General features: G+C 42.3%; 1 protein-coding gene across 1 annotated transcript; it reads left to right on the top strand.

Annotated features, from left to right (window-relative positions):
- The first annotated feature begins 1,105 nt into the window (after positions 1-1,105).
- Positions 1,106-19,860, top strand: LOC124284948 (ganglioside-induced differentiation-associated protein 1-like). The gene is made up of 5 exons (XM_046721082.1): positions 1,106-1,233; positions 9,819-10,008; positions 14,401-14,568; positions 16,565-16,774; positions 19,499-19,860. The coding sequence occupies exons 1-5, from the start codon at positions 1,174-1,176 to the stop codon at positions 19,717-19,719; spliced, it is 849 nt and encodes a 282-aa protein (XP_046577038.1). The 5' UTR covers positions 1,106-1,173; the 3' UTR covers positions 19,720-19,860.
- Positions 19,861-20,628: the final 768 nt, after the last annotated feature.

Below are 20,628 nucleotides of genomic sequence, written 5' to 3'. Positions count from 1 at the left end.
GATCAGGTGTTACGCCTTGCAAGTCAAAGAGGCGACTAACGGGATCAGGTGTTAAGCCTGGCAAGTCAAAGAGGCGACTAACGGGATCAGGTGTTACGCCTGGCAAGTCAAAGAGGCGACTAATGGGATCAGGTGTTACGCCTGGCAAGTCAAAGAGGCGACTAACGGGATCAGGTGTTACGCCTTGCAAGTCAAAGAGGCGACTAACGGGATCAGGTGTTACGCCTGGCAAGTCAAAGAGGCGAATAACGGGATCAGGTGTTAAGCCTGGCAAGTCAAAGAGGCGACTAACGGGATCAGGTGTTAAGCCTGGCAAGTCAAAGAGGCGACTAACTTCCCGGGCAGGATCGGAAGGTCAGGCTCTCGCCGTCTTGCTTGGAGGATGTCAATGCATCCCAATTAAATAGAGTAGTTCGATGTTCATCACTGCATCGTTTGCGCCTTACTAGATTAGCTACATAGTCCCATCAGAAGAAAAACATCAGTAAACATGAGCAGGGTTTACTTAAGCTTTGAACCGACATGGATTTCATAACAAGGAAATATGTTGTCTATTTCAAGAAAAAACAAACATCTTTTTTGTCCACACATTTACACAGTCGGAACCAAAGAGCGTGGTCGAGAAACAGTCCATTCGAAATAACCGATTTTTTAAAAACCGAACTTGAACTGTATTTGATGTGAAACACAGCTAAACACCAACTGTCAATAAACGGTAAGAACGGTAGAGATGGCAAAAAGCTTAAATTTTCGGACAGAGAACTATTTGGAATGGTTGAATAAACTTTTATTTTATATACTTTACTGCAGACATATCCGTCACGTGTTTATTTAAGCGTGATACATTACAAAATTGCCTTTCACTTCACTTCAACAATGTGTTTAAAAATATATGAATAAGAAAAGCCTTTTATTCCCCAAACAAACAATTTTGCAAGATATCTTGATACAGAATCCCCCATATCATGACAAATCCTTTATGGCGACGTACAGAAAATTCACGGAAAGGCCCTAATGCGCATATCTAAACGCGACCAATAGAAAGGAGTCTATAATGTTGAGAGTCTACATAAAAACGCGTTTGTGCACACGGCCTGCCTCTCCCTGCAAACAAGACGTATTCTTCTGCAGCAGTCGGTCCAGCCGGTCAGTCTGAGAACGGTGCTCAACAAGATGGCTGTCGAGCCGAAATACACGCTGTATCAGTTCCCAATGTCCTACTATTCTCAGAAGGTAAGTTCTACCACATTCCTCGAGAATACAGCGTTTCGTGCCTGTGACACGTGTAAAGCATTACAACTGATATGTCATAGCGATAATAATATTATTAATAGTCATAGGAAATCTGAACGTTGAAATTACCCTAGTGTTGATTTTCGCTCTGTATACGTAATGTATGTCCCGAAGCATTGTTGAATCAAGTTTGAACTCTTTCTTCAGGGGTTCTCTCAAAAGTTAAGATAGGTTGATATGTTTTATATTGTTGTTAGCCTGATTTTAAGTGTCTGCATGAGTATATACTAGAGCATTCAAAACAGTATTTATACTTTGTTATCAAAAGAGACAATTTGATACATTCTGTCTTGGGACCAGTTCTTCCCACGGTTCCGACATTGAAGAATTCTTAGTTCCGCACGGAAGTTTACCGATAATACCTGACACTGCCTGCCTTATGTCACTGTCCTATATTAAATTTAATTTCATATCTGGCAAAATTTCAAATTTGAATAATATTTGGACTTATAATTTCAAACATAGTAAGTTTTTCAATTTACTGTTATGTAATTTAATAACATACCAGCAGAAAGTTAATAACATACTAGGAATGGCTGGAACAACATAGTACATCTGAGTTAATCACACATTCGTTGGAAAACACGCTGTAAATAAATCAAGTACTGCAACACGCGTGGTTTACTAGACTTGCACAAGTCTCTGAGGTAAATATAAATAGTTTAAATGAAAATTTCTAAGAAATAATAAATAACAGACGGGGGTCCATGTACTGTCCGCTTGTCTAGACTTGACTCTTCGAAGGATAGAATTACTATACATCCATGTGCTCAGCATTCAGTACATCCTTTGAGCAAGGCTAGTGGCTCAGCTGCTGGTGTAAATACGAGATGGCCTCTCCTATACATCAGCTGGGCTGAATTCTGCTTTGTATCACACGTAATGAGGCAGTACTTCTATTCAAGAAAAAACATATAAATTGTCTTCGATACATTCTTCTGTTGCTTCCAGCTTCCAGCACTCTCAATGAGAATGCGTTTTAGTTAGGGCAAGAATTGGCTTTCGGCTAGTCTGTCTCACAGTCCCTGAACCACATTATTTTCCCTACAGCCTAGCCTTCCCTGTAGTGCTAAAGCCCTAAACGAAGCAAGTCTAGATTTCCCCAGGTTCAGGATTCTGAATCTCTGGTCTCCCTAGGGCTCCTTTTCAATATAAATGGGCTTGTTTGTTACTATCAAAATTATGTATATTCAGAGACTAAGCCTTAGTCTAGCTTTCGGCAGACAACGGTTCCATTATATTTCCTGTTTCCTCACTGCTACGCGGTGCTAGTCTGTGTTCGAGACATGTTTACGTTAATAAGACTGCAGCGTATAAACGGAGACCGGTAACTCTGTAATCACACGGCTTGACAGTATATCACCCCAGCCGGCAGTTGATGTTTTACTCAAAACAAAACTCAATGTTATTTTTATCCACACATGCATCAAAAATGTTTTTGTATGCCAAAATATAAGAGATACTAGATTAGAGTTAATGTCCTGTTATCCATTGGGATTCGATTATGCTTTTAAATATGTTAGTGCTTTTATGTGAACGTCATTTGCGTGTTTTTAAAAAATATATATTCAGTTGATTTTAGTTTTTTTGTTTTGTTCCTTACCCACATTTGTATTGAGAAAGCATACCACCCAATCAAAATTCTTCCGGAAAATAGTATTACCTTATCTTTTCATTTTAACCGCTCTAGCTTAGGAGTAATATATGCAAAGAATCAGTGGAATTGGGGGCGGTGTATACCATTGCAATATTCAATTAAATATCCTGGTTATTATGCAACAAAATATATTTTCAAGTATCCAGGACACGATGAAATTGTTGGTAGCACCAGAACTCTCAGATTCTAATTTTATCACATCACGCGGCATTTCTTCAATCGAGGTTTCAAGTTTGTATTCTGGTAAATTGCTTTCCCTTTCCCTCAAGCACGATTAACGTTTCGAGAAGATGTTTTCTTTATACAGGAGCCTAACTTTTTAAGAAATGTCTCCCAATTGGGGTCAACCTAACAATCTCCCTATCGTTCTTAGGTTATATATTTAGATTATTGTGCGCCGTGAGCTTGTGCAAGCCTGAATGGTGTCTATACGGCGCCTATTGAAACTTTGTAGAATGTAACATTCTGTTGAGATGTTTAGGACGGTGCGTTTCCATGGGTGTGAAGTCTTGGCGATGTGCCAAGGAATTCCCCCGAGCTGACCTGCTATGTTGTAGAGTTCCTGTCAAATCAATGTCGGAGAAACCTTATCTGCAGGTGACCAAGGCGGACACCGTGTGAATGTCAGTGTTGTGGGAGTCGTCGGAAGGCAAACAACGGACACTATATCATCGAATACACATAAATATTATATACTCTCCCAAATAGAAACGCATCATAAAAATAGCAATTTCATGTAGCAATGAATTAAAACGTGATTCATTTTACAAAGGTTTTGCTCTGTTTATGAGTCCTATGGTGTTTATGTTTTTGAATCATCACAACAAAACGCACCATCCGTAAAATACCCGTATTTAACAGCATTAGTTTCAATTTCGGCGTGTAGTGTCACAGAATACACAATTCACGTGCAATGCACATGAAAGTTGGGGATCAGATAGCTTCAATGATGGGTATAAAAGGTTGATCGCTGTCTGTCGATAATTCACTGTATTTGGAATATTGTTGACGAACGCAAAATGCCACGTCTAAGTGAAGCCAACCGTCAAATCGCCATTGGTTTGCTTGAAGCTGGCCAGTCGCAACGTGCAGTTGCCCGACGCATGAATGTTCACCAAAGCACCATTTCACGGCTCTGGGAGAGATATCGCCGGCCGAATTCGGTAGCAGATGCCCCTCGTAGTGGGCGACCTCGAGCGACCACTGCGGCGCAGGATCGCTACATCCGGGTACATCACCTGCGTCATCGAACAGCTACGGCGACCAGTACCGCTCGACAAATACCCGGATTGAGGAGGTTTTCTTCACAGACCGTCAGGAACAGGTTGAGAGAGGCTGGTTTACGAGCCAGAAGACCTTATTTTGGCCCTGTGCTTCGACAACAATATCGTCGACATCGAGTTCAATGGTGCACCAACGTTCAGGCCTGGAACCTACCGAATTGGCGTAGAATCTGGTTCAGTGATGAATCACGATTTCTATTGGAACGACGCGATGGAAGAATGCGTATGTACAGACGTCGACGTGAACGTTTCGCCGACGCTTGCGTTCCCCAGGTGGACAGATTCGGCCGGGGAAGTGTTATGATGTGGGGAGCGATCACCTGCCGTAGGAGAAGTGATTTGGTGATTATCCAGGGCAACCTGACAGCTCAACGGTACTGTGACGAAATCCTACGCCCACACCTCCTTCCAATCATTGATCGCCAGAGGGAGTTGTTTCAACAGGACAATGCCAGGCCCCACACAGCACGTCACACTAGAGACTTCCTCCAGAACCACAACATCAATGTGCTCCCCTCGCCCTCAAGATCACCGGACTTAAACCCGATCGAACATCTGTGGGATGCCCTGAACAGACGGGTGCGACGCCGTAACCCTCAGCCCCAGACACTTCAGCAACTCGCACAGGCACTACAGGCAGAGTGGGCTGCGATTGGGCAACACGAAATTCTGAGACTTATTCGTTCGATGCCGAGGCGATGCCGTGCAGTTCTGGATGCCCACGGTGGTCACACGAGGTATTGACTTCAGCGCCACCACACGTCTCCATGTGACACTCAAACTGACTTTCCTCGAGTTGGTGCCAAAGACGGATAAGTCTGCATTCCCAGTGTGCAATTTCGCTATATTTCATTGACTCATAAAGCCTACAAGATGTTTCAAAATAAACATAAGAATACAGTTGAAATTCCTATATGCGTTTCTTTTTGGGGAGAGTATATTTCATATTTACATGTGTGTGATTTTATTTTATTTATTTATTTTTACCTTATGTTGATTTAATTTTTTTCTGGGGTGTAGTTTGATAACTTTCATGGCGTAATGGTCATAGACGAATCGAGGAATTTTCAAAGGGGTGGCGAAAGGTGTTCAGGGACACGCCAAACCCCCCCACCCTACCCCCCTCTGGATCCGCCAGTGATGGTGTAGCTCCCTATCGTTCTTAGGTTATATATTTAGATTATTGTGCGCCGTGAGCTTGTGCAAGCCTGTGTGGTGTCTATACGGCGCCTATTGAAACTTTGTAGAATGTAACATTCTGTTGAGATGTTTAGGACGGTGCGTTTCCATGGGTGTGAAGTCTTGGCGATGTGCCAAGGAATTCCCCCGAGCTGACCTGCTATGTTGTAGAGTTCCTGTCAAATCAATGTCGGAGAAACCTTATCTGCAGGTGACCAAGGCGGACACCGTGTGAATGTCAGTGTTGTGGGAGTCGTCGGAAGGCAAACAACGGACACTATATCATCAATACACATAAATATTATATACTCTCCCAAAATAGAAACGCATCATAAAAATAGCAATTTCATGTAGCAATGAATTAAAACGTGATTCATTTTACAAAAGGTTTTGCTCTGTTTATGAGTCCTATGGTGTTTATGTTTTGAAACATCACAACAAAACGCACCATCCGTAAAATACCCGTATTTAACAGCATTAGTTTCAATTTCGGCGTGCAGTGTCACAGAATACACAATTCACGTGCAATGCACATGAAAGTTGGGGATCAGATAGTTTCAATGATGGGTATAAAAGGTTGATCGCTGTCTGTCGATTATTCACTGTATTTGGAATATTGTTGACGAACGCAAAATGCCACGTCTAAGTGAAGCCAACCGTCATATCGCCATTGGTTTGCTTGAAGCTGGCCAGTCGCAACGTGCAGTTGCCCGACGCATGAATGTTCACCAAAGCACCATTTCACGGCTCTGGGAGAGATATCGCCGGCAGAATTCGGTAGCAGATGCCCCTCGTAGTGGGCGACCTCGAGCGACCACTGCGGCGCAGGATCGCTACATCCGGGTACATCACCTGCGTCATCGAACAGCTACGGCGACCAGTACCGCTCGACAAATACCCGGATTGAGGAGGTTTTCTTCACAGACCGTCAGGAACAGGTTGAGAGAGGCTGGTTTACGAGCCAGAAGACCTTATTTTGGCCCTGTGCTTCGACAACAATATCGTCGACATCGAGTTCAATGGTGCACCAACGTTCAGGCCTGGAACCTACATAATTGGCATAGAATCTGGTTCAGTGATGAATCACGATTTCTATTGGAACGACGTGATGGAAGAATGCGGATGTACAGACGTCGACGTGAACGTTTCGCCGACGCTTGCGTTCCCCAGGTGGACAGATTCGGCCGGGGAAGTTTTATGATGTGGGGAGCGATCACCTGCCGTAGGAGAAGTGATTTGGTGATGATCCAGGGCAACCTGACAGCTCAACGGTACTGTGACGAAATCCTACGCCCACACCTCCTTCCAATCATTGATCGCCAGAGGGAGTTGTTTCAACAGGACAATGCCAGGCCCCACACAGCACGTCACATTAGAGACTTTCTCCAGAACCACAACATCAATGTGCTCCCCTCGCCCTCAAGATCACCGGACTTAAACCCGATCGAACATCTGTGGGATGCCCTGAACAGACGGGTGCGACGCCGTAACCCTCAGCCCCAGACACTTCAGCAACTCGCACAGGCACTACAGGCAGAGTGGGCTGCGATTGGGCAACACGAGATTCTGAGACTTATTCGTTCGATGCCGAGGCGATGCCGTGCAGTTCTGGATGCCCACGGTGGTCACACGAGGTATTGACTTCAGCGCCACCACACGTCTCCATGTGACACTCAAACTGACTTTCCTCGAGTTGGTGCCAAAGACGGATAAGTCTGCATTCCCAGTGTGCAATTTCGCTATATTTCATTGACTCATAAAGCCTACAAGATGTTTCAAAATAAACATAAGAATACAGTTGAAATTCCTATATGCGTTTCTTTTTGGGGAGAGTATATTTCATATTTACATGTGTTTGATTTGATTTTATTTATTTATTTTACCTTATGTTGATTTAAATTTTTTCTGGGGTGTAGTTTGATAACTTTCATGGCGTAATGGTCATAGACGAATCGAGGAATTTTCAAAGGGGTGGCGAAGGGTGTTCAGGGACACACCAAACCCCCCACCCCAACCCCCTCTGGATCCGCCAGTGATGGTGTAGCTTCGTAGCGTACGTGTCGTATTGGTATACCTTGGAAACATACTTTGACGTATTGGTCTAAAGTGGTTACATACGTATTGATGGTGTTCAGGGACACACCAAACCCCCAACCCCAACCCCCTCTGGATCCGCCAGTGATGGTGTAGCTTCGTAGCGTACGTGTCGTATTGGTATACCTTGGAAACATACTTTGACGTATTGGTCTAAAGTGGTTACATATGTTTCGTATTGGTGTAGCTTGGAAACATACTGTGACGTACTGGTCTAACGTGGTTACGTATGTGACGTATTGGTGTAAGTAGGTTTCATTCGTGTCGTATTGGTCTAGTTTGGAAACATACTGTGACGTATTAGTCTTATGTGGTTACGTATGTGACGTATTGGTGTAAGTAGGTAACATTCGTGTCGTATTCGTATACCTTGGAAACATACGTATTAGTCTAACGTGGTTACGTATGTGACGTATTGGTGTAATCAGGTAACATTCGTGTCGTATTGGTGCATCTTGGAAACATATACTGTGACGTATTAGTCTAATGTGGTTACGTATGTGACGTATTGGTGTAATCGGGTAACATTCGTGTCGTATTGGTGCATCTTGGAAACATATACTGTGACGTATTAGTCTAATGTGGTTACGTATGTGACGTATTGGTGTAGTGAGGTAACATTCGTGTCGTATTGGTGAAGCTTGGAAACATACTGGGACGTATTAGTCTAACGTGGTTACGTATGTGACGTATTGGTGTAATCAGGTAACATTCTTGTCGTATTGGTGCAGCTTGGAAACATACTGTGACGTATTAGTCTAATGTGGTTACGTATGTGACTTATTGGTGTAGTGAGGTAACGTTCGTGTCGTATTGGTCTAACTTGGTAATGTCCGTGACGTATTAATGGTAGCAGGTTGCCACTTTCGAGGTAACTTGGTACAATACGTGACGTACTAATTGTAGCTTGTACTGTACATAGAGTATTTACCACAGCTGTATGTGTCGAGCTAATTCTAGCGTCGTACCATAGCTAACGTAATACGTATTGAATGGATACTGTAAGCCTGTCCTTTTTAGCCAAAATGCTTGAAAACGAAAGTTTAAATAATGCCTGAACCCACTGGACGAAACTGAAAGATTAAAACTTTGGGTGAGTGGATATATTTAAAACCACACAATAGCTACTCAGCGCATGTTAATCGTGAGCTACTTAAACGCTGTGAATGTTGTCCCCATTTACCAGAGACATGTGGCGCCTGGCGGACTCGTTGTGAATAGTTAAACGCATATGACAAAACGCCTGTAGAGCTGGTGAATTATAATGCCATTATCGGTCACATTTCTATGAAAAAGAGCAAGCTGTACAGGCCCTTTCTTCTTCATCGAGGCTATAAAACTTGTTTAATGTTTACATTTTTTAACGAAATATCAAAAACTGCGTCTTGAGATGAAGGCATGTGTTGCTTTTAAGCAAAAGTAGGTTGTGTATTATTGGTAGCGTAGTACGGTAGCACTAGGGTGTTATATTTGTGGAAGCTTATCCTTTCCGGCTGATAATTCTTACTTAACAAAACGGTTTATAAGGATGAGGAATATTTTAGGATATATGTTTTGTTGTAAAGACTGAGCAGCTTATTTCGTCAAGAAATGCCAAACATATTTATGATCCCCAGTTTTCACTGTTCAGCACATGAAACAAAATACGATGGAATTAATAGTGATGTGAGGGATGGTGATGCCAAGTTATGGACGAGAAAGGGTCCAAAGTCTAATGGATTCCTGGCACAATAACGCTGCGAAATATGTGTTGTAACCAGCCATCACATAGCGTATTAAGGGGACCTCAGAGCTTCTGCACGTCGGTGGGAACTTAGCTCTTCGACATATAAGTGGCAGCTTAGTTTTACGACATATCAGTGGTAGTTTGGAAGTTCGACATATCAGTGTTAGCTTAGTGATTCGACACATCAGTAGCAGCTTAGTTGTTCGACATATCAGTGGTAGCTTGGAAGTTCGACACATCAGTGTTAACTTAGTGAATAGACATATCAGTAGCAGCTTAGTAATTCGACATATCAGTGGTAGCTTGGAAGTTCGACATATCAGTGTTAACTTAGTGAATCGACATATCAGTAGCGGCTTAGCTCTTCGACATATCAGTGGTAGCTTAATTGGAAGATTGACATATCAGTGTTAAAGAATTTTGTTAAATACCCTTGAAACAACCGCATGTCATTATTCTGGGCGAGTTTCACAAGCGAGATATTAAACTGATGCTAGAAAACATTTTTCTTATTTTTTTTATTTCATTTTTTTTTTAATAACAAGCGACTGCCGGTTCCATGGCGTTGTTCCTTTGTGTGTTCCAGGTTCTCCTGACTTTCTTTGAGAAGAAAATCGACTTCAAACCCGTGTTTGTCAACCTCATGGCCAACGAGCAGTTGCAGGAATGGTTCTACCGACTTCACCCTAACGGTCTGGTCCCTCTGCTTCAATTCGATGACAAGCTGCTGCCCGAATCGGACGACATCATAGATCATCTCGACAAACAAACCACAGGTAAAAGACAGACCATGTGCATTGTACATCAGTCATACAGACAAGTGGGAGGGTTGATATTTCGCTATGTTGCAGGTGCTTGGTCACTGAGCGGAAGTGATGGGAGACCCATAAAAGCTACCGCCGATTCATCAACGAATCGGTTTCACGGTGCTACTGATAAATCAATCCCTAAATATTAAAAAAAAACGAATCCTCCGTATGACGAACAAACGAGTATTAACCACCACACTTCTCTATTTGGGATGCTGTTGTACATTGATTATCACATTTTGTCACAATGGTCAAAGTCACACGTGTTCGTTTTGAAGGATCTTAATACTGTTGTGTCGAACTTTGAATTGGCGAACGTACGTTTGTCTCGAGGTCAAAATTAGGGTAATTTCGAGGTAATTTCACATGGACCTATACAATTTCCACGTGGATCTGATAATCGTTGACACCCACCTGTCTCACAGTCCCTGAACTGCATTGTTTTCCCTTCCGCTCAGCCCTGTCGGTAATGCTAAAAGCCCTAAATGAAGCAAGTCTAGTTTCCTCGGGTTCAGTATCTCCCATCTCACTGGGCTCCTTCTTAATTTAAAAGGAATTATTTGTTTCCATCACAGTTATATTTTTTCAGAGACAAAGTATTAGTCTTACACCTAACCCTTGCAACAAAGTGTTAAACGACTTGCACCTCTTAAAGGTCACATGCAACGTAAAACACAACTTTGCAGATTCTGATACCTTTCGGTATGGACTTACCGAAACAAAGCGTCAAAAATGCAATTCAACTTATAAAGTTGAAAAATAACGCGATGAAAAAAAACGCGCGAAATCGGAGTTCAAACGTTTCACTAATTTTCCCCAGACTTTTCTGGGGAATACGGGTTTCAACAGCTGGGCTGCGCTCATAGCATGTGCGCAGTGAAATAGGTTCGCGCAACTTGGAAGCGGGCTGTCTGGTGAATACTCGGTGAAGGCTTTGGTGTGAGCTATTTTCATAATGTTTTGTTGATGTCTCACAGGCGCGAGCTTTTTATATGTTATGACAGTAAATAAACTGTTTATATAATTTCATTTGTCTATTTCACCACACGTTCTTCTTACCGAGTCACTTTCTCAGTTCGATACTTAAAAGCAATGTCATTATTTAGCGTTGACACAATTTCTAACTGTGATATAGATATGTCGCTGTCACAGACAAAACTCAATGTCTTGTTTTATTGACACATGTGTGTCTGCCTGCCTGTCTGCTAATGACAATATTCAATACACAACTGCGATCACTGACCATATGCAATTTGAACTTAACACCAATCAGGCTATACACCATAAACAAAACGCATTGATTTATGGCCCGAGTTCGGTCTCTGTCACATTATGTAATTACACAGACAGGCAGGTGTGATACTTGAACACATGACATGTTATGATGTCTGTTGATTGCAAAATGTTATACACAAAAAATGAGCATGTATTTACAAAACCCAACATCTCTATATATACACACACAATGAGCCGTGAAGGCGGCATCTGCTAATGAACCAGCCGTTACACTTGAGTGCACACCCACCCGCTCTGACTGGGTTCGGTATCCCGGCTGCTTCGTTTCGAGGGAGGTAAACCCAAGTACAAAATATTGCACTTTTGATTTGCGATTATACGCTTATAATTTTGTTTATTTGCATTTTCATAATCAGCAATGCATATTATATGTCATGGAGAAGTGATAATTGTGTTTTAATTATGTTTGATTTTTTGGTTGCATGTGACCTTTAAGGATTTCCTGACAGCTGTGACATCACTGCAAATGATTTGTTTTGTTTTGTTCAAAAACGCGTTAAGATCCGGGTTAGAATTGATCTCCAGTAATGCTTGTCGTAAGAGGCGATTAATGGGATCAGGTGGTCAGGCTCGCTGACTTGTTTGATACATGTCATCGTATCCAGTTACATAGATCGATGCTCATGTTGTTGAGCACTGGATTGTCTGGTCCAGACAAGTTTATTTACAGACCGATTCCATATAGCTGGAATATTGCTGAGTGCTGCGTAAAACTTACTCACTCACTCAAAAACGCGTTAACCCACCTCACTCATTCTTACGACATGCTGGGAAATATTTTACATCGGAATCCCCACATTTCACATGTGAATGGCCTTAATGGCACTGACCAGACGCAGTCGTCCAAACCAATAGGTCACAGACAAAACGAAAACAAGAATCATGCTGTATCACTGGTTTTCATTTCACGTTGACAAAAGGCCAAATGTTAGTATCGGAAACTGGTGTAGCTTGTGCTGTACTAGGCCGGGCCTTATCAGTTAAACCACGCAACTGGATGGTAGTGTTTACGGGATTAGGATCTGATTTTCCTCATTTTATCTGGTTGAGAGCTCTGGAATTGGTACTCTCTCTGGGGACGTTTCCGCAGTAACTGACATTTGAGGCTGAGCGTCGCGCGGGCTGGTTGGTTGCTTTGTTGGTTGTTGTTTAACGCCGCACTCAGCAATATTTCAGCTAAATGGCGGCGGTCTGTAAATAATCGAGTCTGGACGGGACAATCCAGTTGCCAAAAGCATGAGCATCGATCTACGCAATTGGGGCACGATGACATATGTCAAGCAAGTCCCGTTAGTCGCCTCTTACGACAAGCATGGGTTGCTGAAGATCAATTCTAACCCGGATCATCACGGGTACGTCTGACGGGGATGTTTAGCTGAAACAGATAAGGTTTTGAAAAGTTTCATATTAAAAATACATACACATACAGAGAGAAAGAGAGAGACATACACCTACATACATACATACATACATACATACATACATACATACATACATACATACATACACATACATACACACATACATACATACATACAGTACAACCAGAAATTATGGAGAATTTAAAGATTGTAAATTTTTCTATTTTTTCACTCATTACTCACGTATTAAATGTCACTATTAGCAGAACATAACTCCAGATTCAAAGAACAGTTAGTATTTTGTCAAGTCACCATGGGCAGCAATGCAGGCTTCAATGCGGCGGGGCATACTACTGATCAAAAGAAGTTAGAAAGTCTTGGTCCATGCTGTCCCAATATCGGACCACGTCTTCTTTCATTTCAGCAATATTTGTTAGATTTTTCTTATTGACACTTTCCTTCATAAGTCCCCAAACATTTTCTATTGGATTTAGGTCAGGGCTATAGCTTGGCCAATCTAATAATGTCATATTTTGGGTCCGAAACCGGGCCTGTGTATGCTTTGAACGATGTTTTGGGTCGTTGTCCTGCTGGAAAATCCAAACATAGAACACTTGAGCAGATGAAAGTAAATGTCCCTCGAGAATATCTGTGTATCGCTCACTGTTCATATTCCCTTCAAATACACAGAGGGGCGTTGCCCCAAACACAGATATGCCACCCCACACGTTAAATTTCGGACTGTACTTTGGGTGCTGATACAAAGGTTTTTCAGTTTGTTTGGTCCAGAATTTCAGTGTATTAGGAAATAGCCACATAGAACTTTCATCTGAGAAAATCACATTGTCCCAGTTAAAATTTCTATGCTGTAAGCACTAGTTCAACCTTCGCTCCTTTTGTTCAGGTTTCATGATCGGTGATGGAATTCCTCGACTTTTCTGCCAACCCATTGCATGCAGCTCAGTTCTAATTGTCTCCTTACAGACAGCCACAGTTCCTCTATCAATCATATCCAGCCTGAAGTTTTCTAAACTCCTTCGTTTGTTTTTAGAAACAAGAATACCAAGCCGCCTCCTGTCACCGACAGTCAATTTTCTTGGCCTACCTGCGCCCCCCTGGTGCTCAATGCCATATCCATTTGCAATATTTTTCAAAACACGATAAACAGTGGACAAAGGATGCCTGTTCTATTTGAAATCACTTTAGCTGATCTGATGTCCTTGTTATAAAACTCAACTTCCTCTTCTCTAAATCATCCATACTGAGGATCACTGAAAATGTGGTCTGCTAGCAAGTAAACAAAGGGGGATAACTGTTCACAAACTAATGAAAAAGGATTAACTGAGTTGTCTCTCTTGAATGAAACCAAGCACTTGATAGCTGGTAAAGGTTGTTTATACTAGAAATCCAATTAAACATATTCCTAAAATTCTCAATAATTTCTGGTCATACTATACATACTGGTTCTAATCAAACCTCTCTAACCCTTATCTGGCCTTTTCACCGTGAGGCTCTTGCAAAGGTTTGCTTTTCCATGGTGGTTAATGTCCCCAGAACTCCATGTTTGTTATGGCATTAAATGGAGGATCAGGTGTCAGCTGACTGATACTTGTTGTCCATGGCGCTATAGAACTCAGACATAATACAATAGAAATAATGGAAAACATCAGCGTACATACGATAACAATGTTATATGTTTCAGAAACATGCTTGGTGCCGTCCGTTGACACTGATGTTGGGAAAGACGTCGCCAGATGGCGCTCCCTGCTGACGACAGAGGTACCAATAGAATTGATTACATTCGGGTTGTTTTACAACCCAGAGATGTCTGTCACGGGAATCAATGCTCCCATCAAGCTCACCAAAGACGGTAATAAACCTGTACATTTGCAAAGCTCCTTTAGTTGATAAGAGTGTCTAGGTTATGTCGTTCACGTAATTAGATTAGCAGGGAGGTCGCTGTCCACGGTGTCATTGTACAAAGCAGCCTTCGCGCTACAACTATCGTGGGTGTCCTTGTTACTGTATGGGAGTTACGATCACCTTAGCGCTAAGATCGCTTCTTACATAAGTCTATGTTAAAGTATAGGAGGTACGGCAGTCGTAGCGCTACGATAGCTTTGTGAAACGGTGCCCTGCATCCCTTAGTCATGCCTGCATCAACGTTCACACCATTAGCCATTATCCCAGTGTGCGAAATTTACACTGGTCCTGTGGTCCCTGACTAGTAAAAACTCATCAGGACCGCTAAATGATAAGTTTGCAGTGGCGCTGGTGGCCAGTGAAATTTTTCCCCATCTAAATAATTTAAATTGTCTTTGAATTAAAAAGTGAGTTATACTCGCAAGTCGAAGCGCATGGGAGAACAGGAACCAGTCTAGCATGCGCATTCACTCCAGTGGACCAGTGAAGCACAGATATGACCACTAATTATTGGACTGGTTCTGTGATCTAGTGAGAAATTTTGAAAGGTTTCTAACACTGTTATCCCACATCTGTGGGTTTCCCGTGTGCTTAAAGCGTTTTCTTCAGCTTTCTAACACTGATATGATTTGAATACACGGGTTGTTCGAAACGACACTATTTCCGGATGAAAATAGGTTCAAAGCATGTCATTCATGTCGTTAGGGTCCGTTGAAGATGATGGGTCTGCCTATGTCTTTTTCATAATACGCCGAAGATGTTATTGCTCATGATATCAACCGATGGTTTGACTTGTAGAGATAAGTGTACAACGACATTGAAATCGGAGGAGTGAAAATCTTTCTCTTGACATTCAGTGGTGCGAACTCTTCTGTCCATTGCACTTTGGCTGGTACGCATACGGATAGGGAAAAACATCTTCGCAGGTCGGACCATGAAAGTCTACATGCCTTTAGATGCATCGTTACATGGACCAGTTGCCACGGACTCGGTCGTATCCGGATATCTGTTAGTACCGGACCATAATAACCCTGATGAACTTAATGCTCTTTTCCTTTTTCTCTGGCATCTGTTTAAACCGGATACATGCATCTTTCGGTTCAACAAAACTCCTGATTCGACAGATCCCACTGTATTAGACTTACCTGACAACCACATGGTATGCCCTCACTTGGAGCGTAAGGCTGACACATGTCATCCTTTATTATACAGTGCATTATAATTTGTTCTGTGATGATAAATACCCTACTCCTATCATTGCTTCGTCGCTAAAAGTCATCCAATCAAATAATTCTCTTGACATTAGAAAATCTTAGCTAACTTAAAGATGGAAAAGCATAACAGTGGAAGCTGTGTAAACCGGCATACATCCGTACTAAAAAACAATCCGGTTTAGACAGCGTACCGGATTGTAGAGATGACACGGTTACCTACGACTAGAACTGAACCAGTTTTATCACTCTCATATACATTGTTGTATAACGTGGTTCTCTCAATTTCTCTCTCAACTCACTAATTACATGTACAAGTATGCCCATATTGAACTAAGATTAAATTATCTTTGTCGGCAAGCATGTAGTTTTAACGCAGGATTAATTGGTGACAATACATATCCAACCAACTCCTCACCAAACGCCGGATTAGACAGCGCTGATTACTGTATAAACACATATTCGGGCGGCTCATTTCATGCCGAGACAGCTGCCGGATTGCAGAGCTTTTAAATTATGATACATGTACTAGCCACGGACGGGACTGAGATTTTATGCCGGTGTTGACAGCTTGCCGGATTGTACAGCTGCCGGGTTTGACAGCTTCCACTGTATTAGCTTATATCGCAATTTATCGTAGGAGACACTTGATAACCGTCAATGTCATGTTGAATGAGGTCATGCTATAACTATAAATCGGATGTTTCTCACTTAGTGTTTGGGTTGGTTTAGATATGAGAGAACGAAGCGCTGAAGCTGCAAAGGCCTTGATGGCGCTCGCTGAAAAGATGCCGGATGTGAAAGATAACATTGAACGGAAATTGAAAGGCATGGAAAAAAGGAAGGACTTGATTACCGACACTGAGAAGGTGGCGGCGAAGATTGACGAACTACAGGCAGTGTTTGACAAGGTTGAACAGAAGCTGAAGGAGTCGGGAGGAGGTCAGTTGTGGAGATATCCTGATAGTTTTTACAGGGGGTGGTGGGGTAGCCTAGTGGTTAAAGCGTTCGCTTGTCACGCCGAAGGACCGGGTTCGATTTCCCACACAATGTGTGAAGCCCATTTCTGGTGTCCCCCGTCGTGTTATTGATGGAATACTGCTAAAAGTGGCGTAAAACCAAACTAGCTCACTCACTGATAGTTTTACCAACCGGCATCCACTTTTAGTTGCTAGTTGCTCTATATTTGTTGACGATGTCCAAGCAGCCTGATCAGATTAGGGTCATGGCATTGTTGAATTGTTTCATATATCTTCTTGTGTTTTGTGATATAAACAAGGAGATAGTCACCAAAATATTAGATGAACAATTAACTCGCCTTTGCATGTGTTTGTGACCGGTGCCTTATTCCGTCGAAACCTGGTATCATCACTATTTTATACAAACAAATGCAAAACGTAAAGTTAGAATCATACAGCTGACCCGGCAGAGATTTCTGATGATTGCTGAAAAGGTTTTGTCCGTTTTTTCAACTGCTTTCAGGTTTCAGCCAGAATAGATACGTGTGCTCGATGTTTGTCGTAAGAGCGAATTATTATGTGTATTTGGTGGCAACAATGGCTGCTGAATATTCCTCGGGGTGACATATGTGATGCTATAGCTCTGTGTCCATGGTTATCCTATGTACGTGAGGCAGTGCTCATCCAGCATGCTGCAAATCATATTTTCGATGAGTCATATTTGCGCACCACATTCTTATACATCAGGTCTGCATGCTTATTCCTATAACTGTTACTTTAACAGAGGTTATTTGTTAGGCTCTTTTTATTTGTGACGTTATCGTCTATTGCCATCGAAACCATATACCGATATCATGCTCTTTGGTATTTGGCTTTTTTTCCAGGAACATATGTGTCGTAGCCTATATAGGTGCAGGTCACATTCAAGGTTATGAACACATTTACGCGTCTTGAATACAAGTTTAAGCTTGGCGAGTGACACGCTGTACGATCTATATTAAGTGCTGACTTTCAGGGTCAACACTATGACATCGTGGTATTCTCAACATTTTGTGAAATGCAAATATTTCTAGTTTATCAGCAGTTGCAGGTTTACTTCTCCGAACCCTTTATCACTGACTACACGCATAACGAGGCAATCTGTATGTTGCATCCAACTCAAATCCGAAGTTGCGCCAACTGATGCAATCGGCGTTTTAGCTGTGGCGTTGATGTAGTCAGTGTCTCATGAACGTTACTAAACGTCGTCACCTAACACCTCGATCACAGTCGTCGTCGGTTTTATTAACCTCTGACCCTAGGTGCATCAACCAAAACACAGGTATTACCATGGTAACAGTTTAAGACACTCAAAGTTTTCAAAATATGATATTTTACGTAGAATAGGACAGTTGATTTCAGGGTTCACTCAATATTGCTAAGTGCTTTGTTAAACAACAAACAAACAAAACAAGGTCCACTTACACAAAGCAAACGCTGTACATAGACTTACGACGACGTCATAGTGCTGACACCTCTTTGAGAAAACAGGCCCAGGTACTTGTGCTCTATTTATTTCTTGTATGAATTTGATCAGTAGCGTTGAAACAAGACTTCTAATGGATGGAGCCAGGGACCCGTTTAAATGCCGACATTTGCAGTAGTATGTAGTAGTGGTGGTCCGATTAATTGAAATAATCGAAGATTGGTCGTAGTGACTAAACGACCAAGCAATCGATTACAATTTCTCATAATCGAACACAACCAATTCTGGAACACTTGTTTTCATTAAAAATATTTTTCACGTGGTTGGTTTTGTCTGTTACATTTCGTAAGCACTATAAAAGCTCGTTTCAAGTCACGATTGAATTTATCTTAAAGATTCCAAGAAATTTATGTTCCTAACATACTAGTCATCCTTTAAAGATGTGAAATGTTGCCAAAAAAAACCGGAGAGAACTACTTGGTTTTTACCTTATTTTTATGTGCATTAACAAATTTCATAAATGATGCTAACCAATTATTTTCGATGATTGATCGGTAGTAATGAACCAATCATCAATTATGACATTTTAACCAATTCCCAACACTAGTATGTAGCAGTCCTAGTTTGGTTAAGTGGTTTAGAGACATCTTTGTCTATCAGTCGGGGAGTCAATACTAATTCTCTTCACATGCCATGATTCCTCAACCCGTGAAGATCCGGGTTAGAACTGGCTTCAGCAACCCATGCATATCGTAATAGGCGACTAACGGGATCGGGTGGTCAGGCTCGCTGACTTGGTTGGCACATGTCATTTATCCCAATTGCGTAGAACGATGCTCATAATGTCAATCACTGGATTGTCCCGTCCAGATTGTTGCATGTGGCGTTAAACAACAAACTAAAACCAAAAATCAATCCCAGTGTGTATCAAAAGATGAGTGTGGCGTAAACAACAGACAAAACACAACAGTGTCAACATGGGAATGATGTACATCATCTAGACCTGTGCTTGAAATGAACTCTTGACGGCGAAACAGGACAGCACCGGAAATAGATGAATGCACATCTACCTTCGGGTAGTTTAAACGTATAACATCGCCACGTTACACCTCGAATGAAATAGTCTACTTCATGAAGGCACTGACCTAAGTGCCCGCGGTTATGTTGATCCGTGTTTCGTAACCATGGTTACACGTGGCAGGGAGAAATCATTGTTTATGAATGCTCATCCTTTTGTTGCAGGCGCATGGTTGTGTGGCAACGACTACAGTGCAGCTGACATCACACTGACAGTACTCATGAACAGACTGGTCCTTCTGGGTATCCTGCCTCTCTTCCTCAAAGAAACACGCCCCCTGGTGGCGGCATACTGGGGGAGAGCTGAAGCCCGGGGATGTATGAAACAATTGAAGGAGTTTGGTTTCAAATCCGCACAGGAGCAAGCAGCGAAACAACCGAAATAACATACCTGGAAAGTGAACATTCATACTCACTTATTAATGTTATATATGTTTATAAATGTTGTTGCTTTTATTCTGTTTTCATATACATCTATACTCTTGCCACGAAATGCCTACATGCTTATATATAAAGTCATTGCTGAACAGTGTTGTATGTTCTTTATTACCATCTACGTACAAGAGCACACCAAATGTGGGGGTAAAGATGTTTCTCAGATTATAATCCAACCCTAGTGAGTGAGTGAGTTTGGTTTTACACCGCTTTTTATTCCAGCAATATCACGGCGGGGGACACCAAAAATGGGCTTTACACTTGGTACTGGTGTGGGGAATCGAACCCGGATCTTCGGCGTGACAAGCGAAAGCTTTAACCACTAGGCTACCCCATCGCCCCGACCCCAGTGATTGCTATCGTTAGAATATTTGGTAGATATAACGTCCTGGACCACCGAGGATGATATGGGATCACTATGTTGTCATGGAACCATGGACCACCAGTATGAGAGAAGACGGGTAACAAATGGCTGTATGCTTCGTATTAGATGTTTCCGAAGGGGACACCTGACAAACAGTAACCACAGTGGCGTGTGACCGAACTGAATATTATAAGCCTTCCAGTATAGCACGTATCATTGTTGGGGCGGTGGGATAACCTAGTGGTTAAAGCGTCCGCTCGTCACGCCGAAGACCGGGTTCGATTCCTTCCAGTCCGAGATCTGATTTAGTGGTGGTTCAGGGGAATCTGACAGCAAGTCGGTACATCAACGACGTCCTTGCACGTCACATGCTTCCGACAGAGGGAGTTGTTCCAGTGAGACAACGCTACTTCACCTACAGTACGCGTTATGGTCCGCTACCTTGCCAATTCTAACGTCAATGTCTTGCCATGGCCTTCCCGATCACCAGATCTAA

Source organism: Haliotis rubra, unplaced genomic scaffold (genome assembly GCF_003918875.1).
Source record: "Haliotis rubra isolate DU_JTF1 unplaced genomic scaffold, ASM391887v1 Scf11, whole genome shotgun sequence".
NCBI classification, from domain to species: domain Eukaryota; kingdom Metazoa; phylum Mollusca; class Gastropoda; order Lepetellida; family Haliotidae; genus Haliotis; species Haliotis rubra.
The sequence above is the reverse complement of the archived record's forward strand: the minus strand, read 5'-3'. Positions and strand labels throughout refer to the sequence as shown.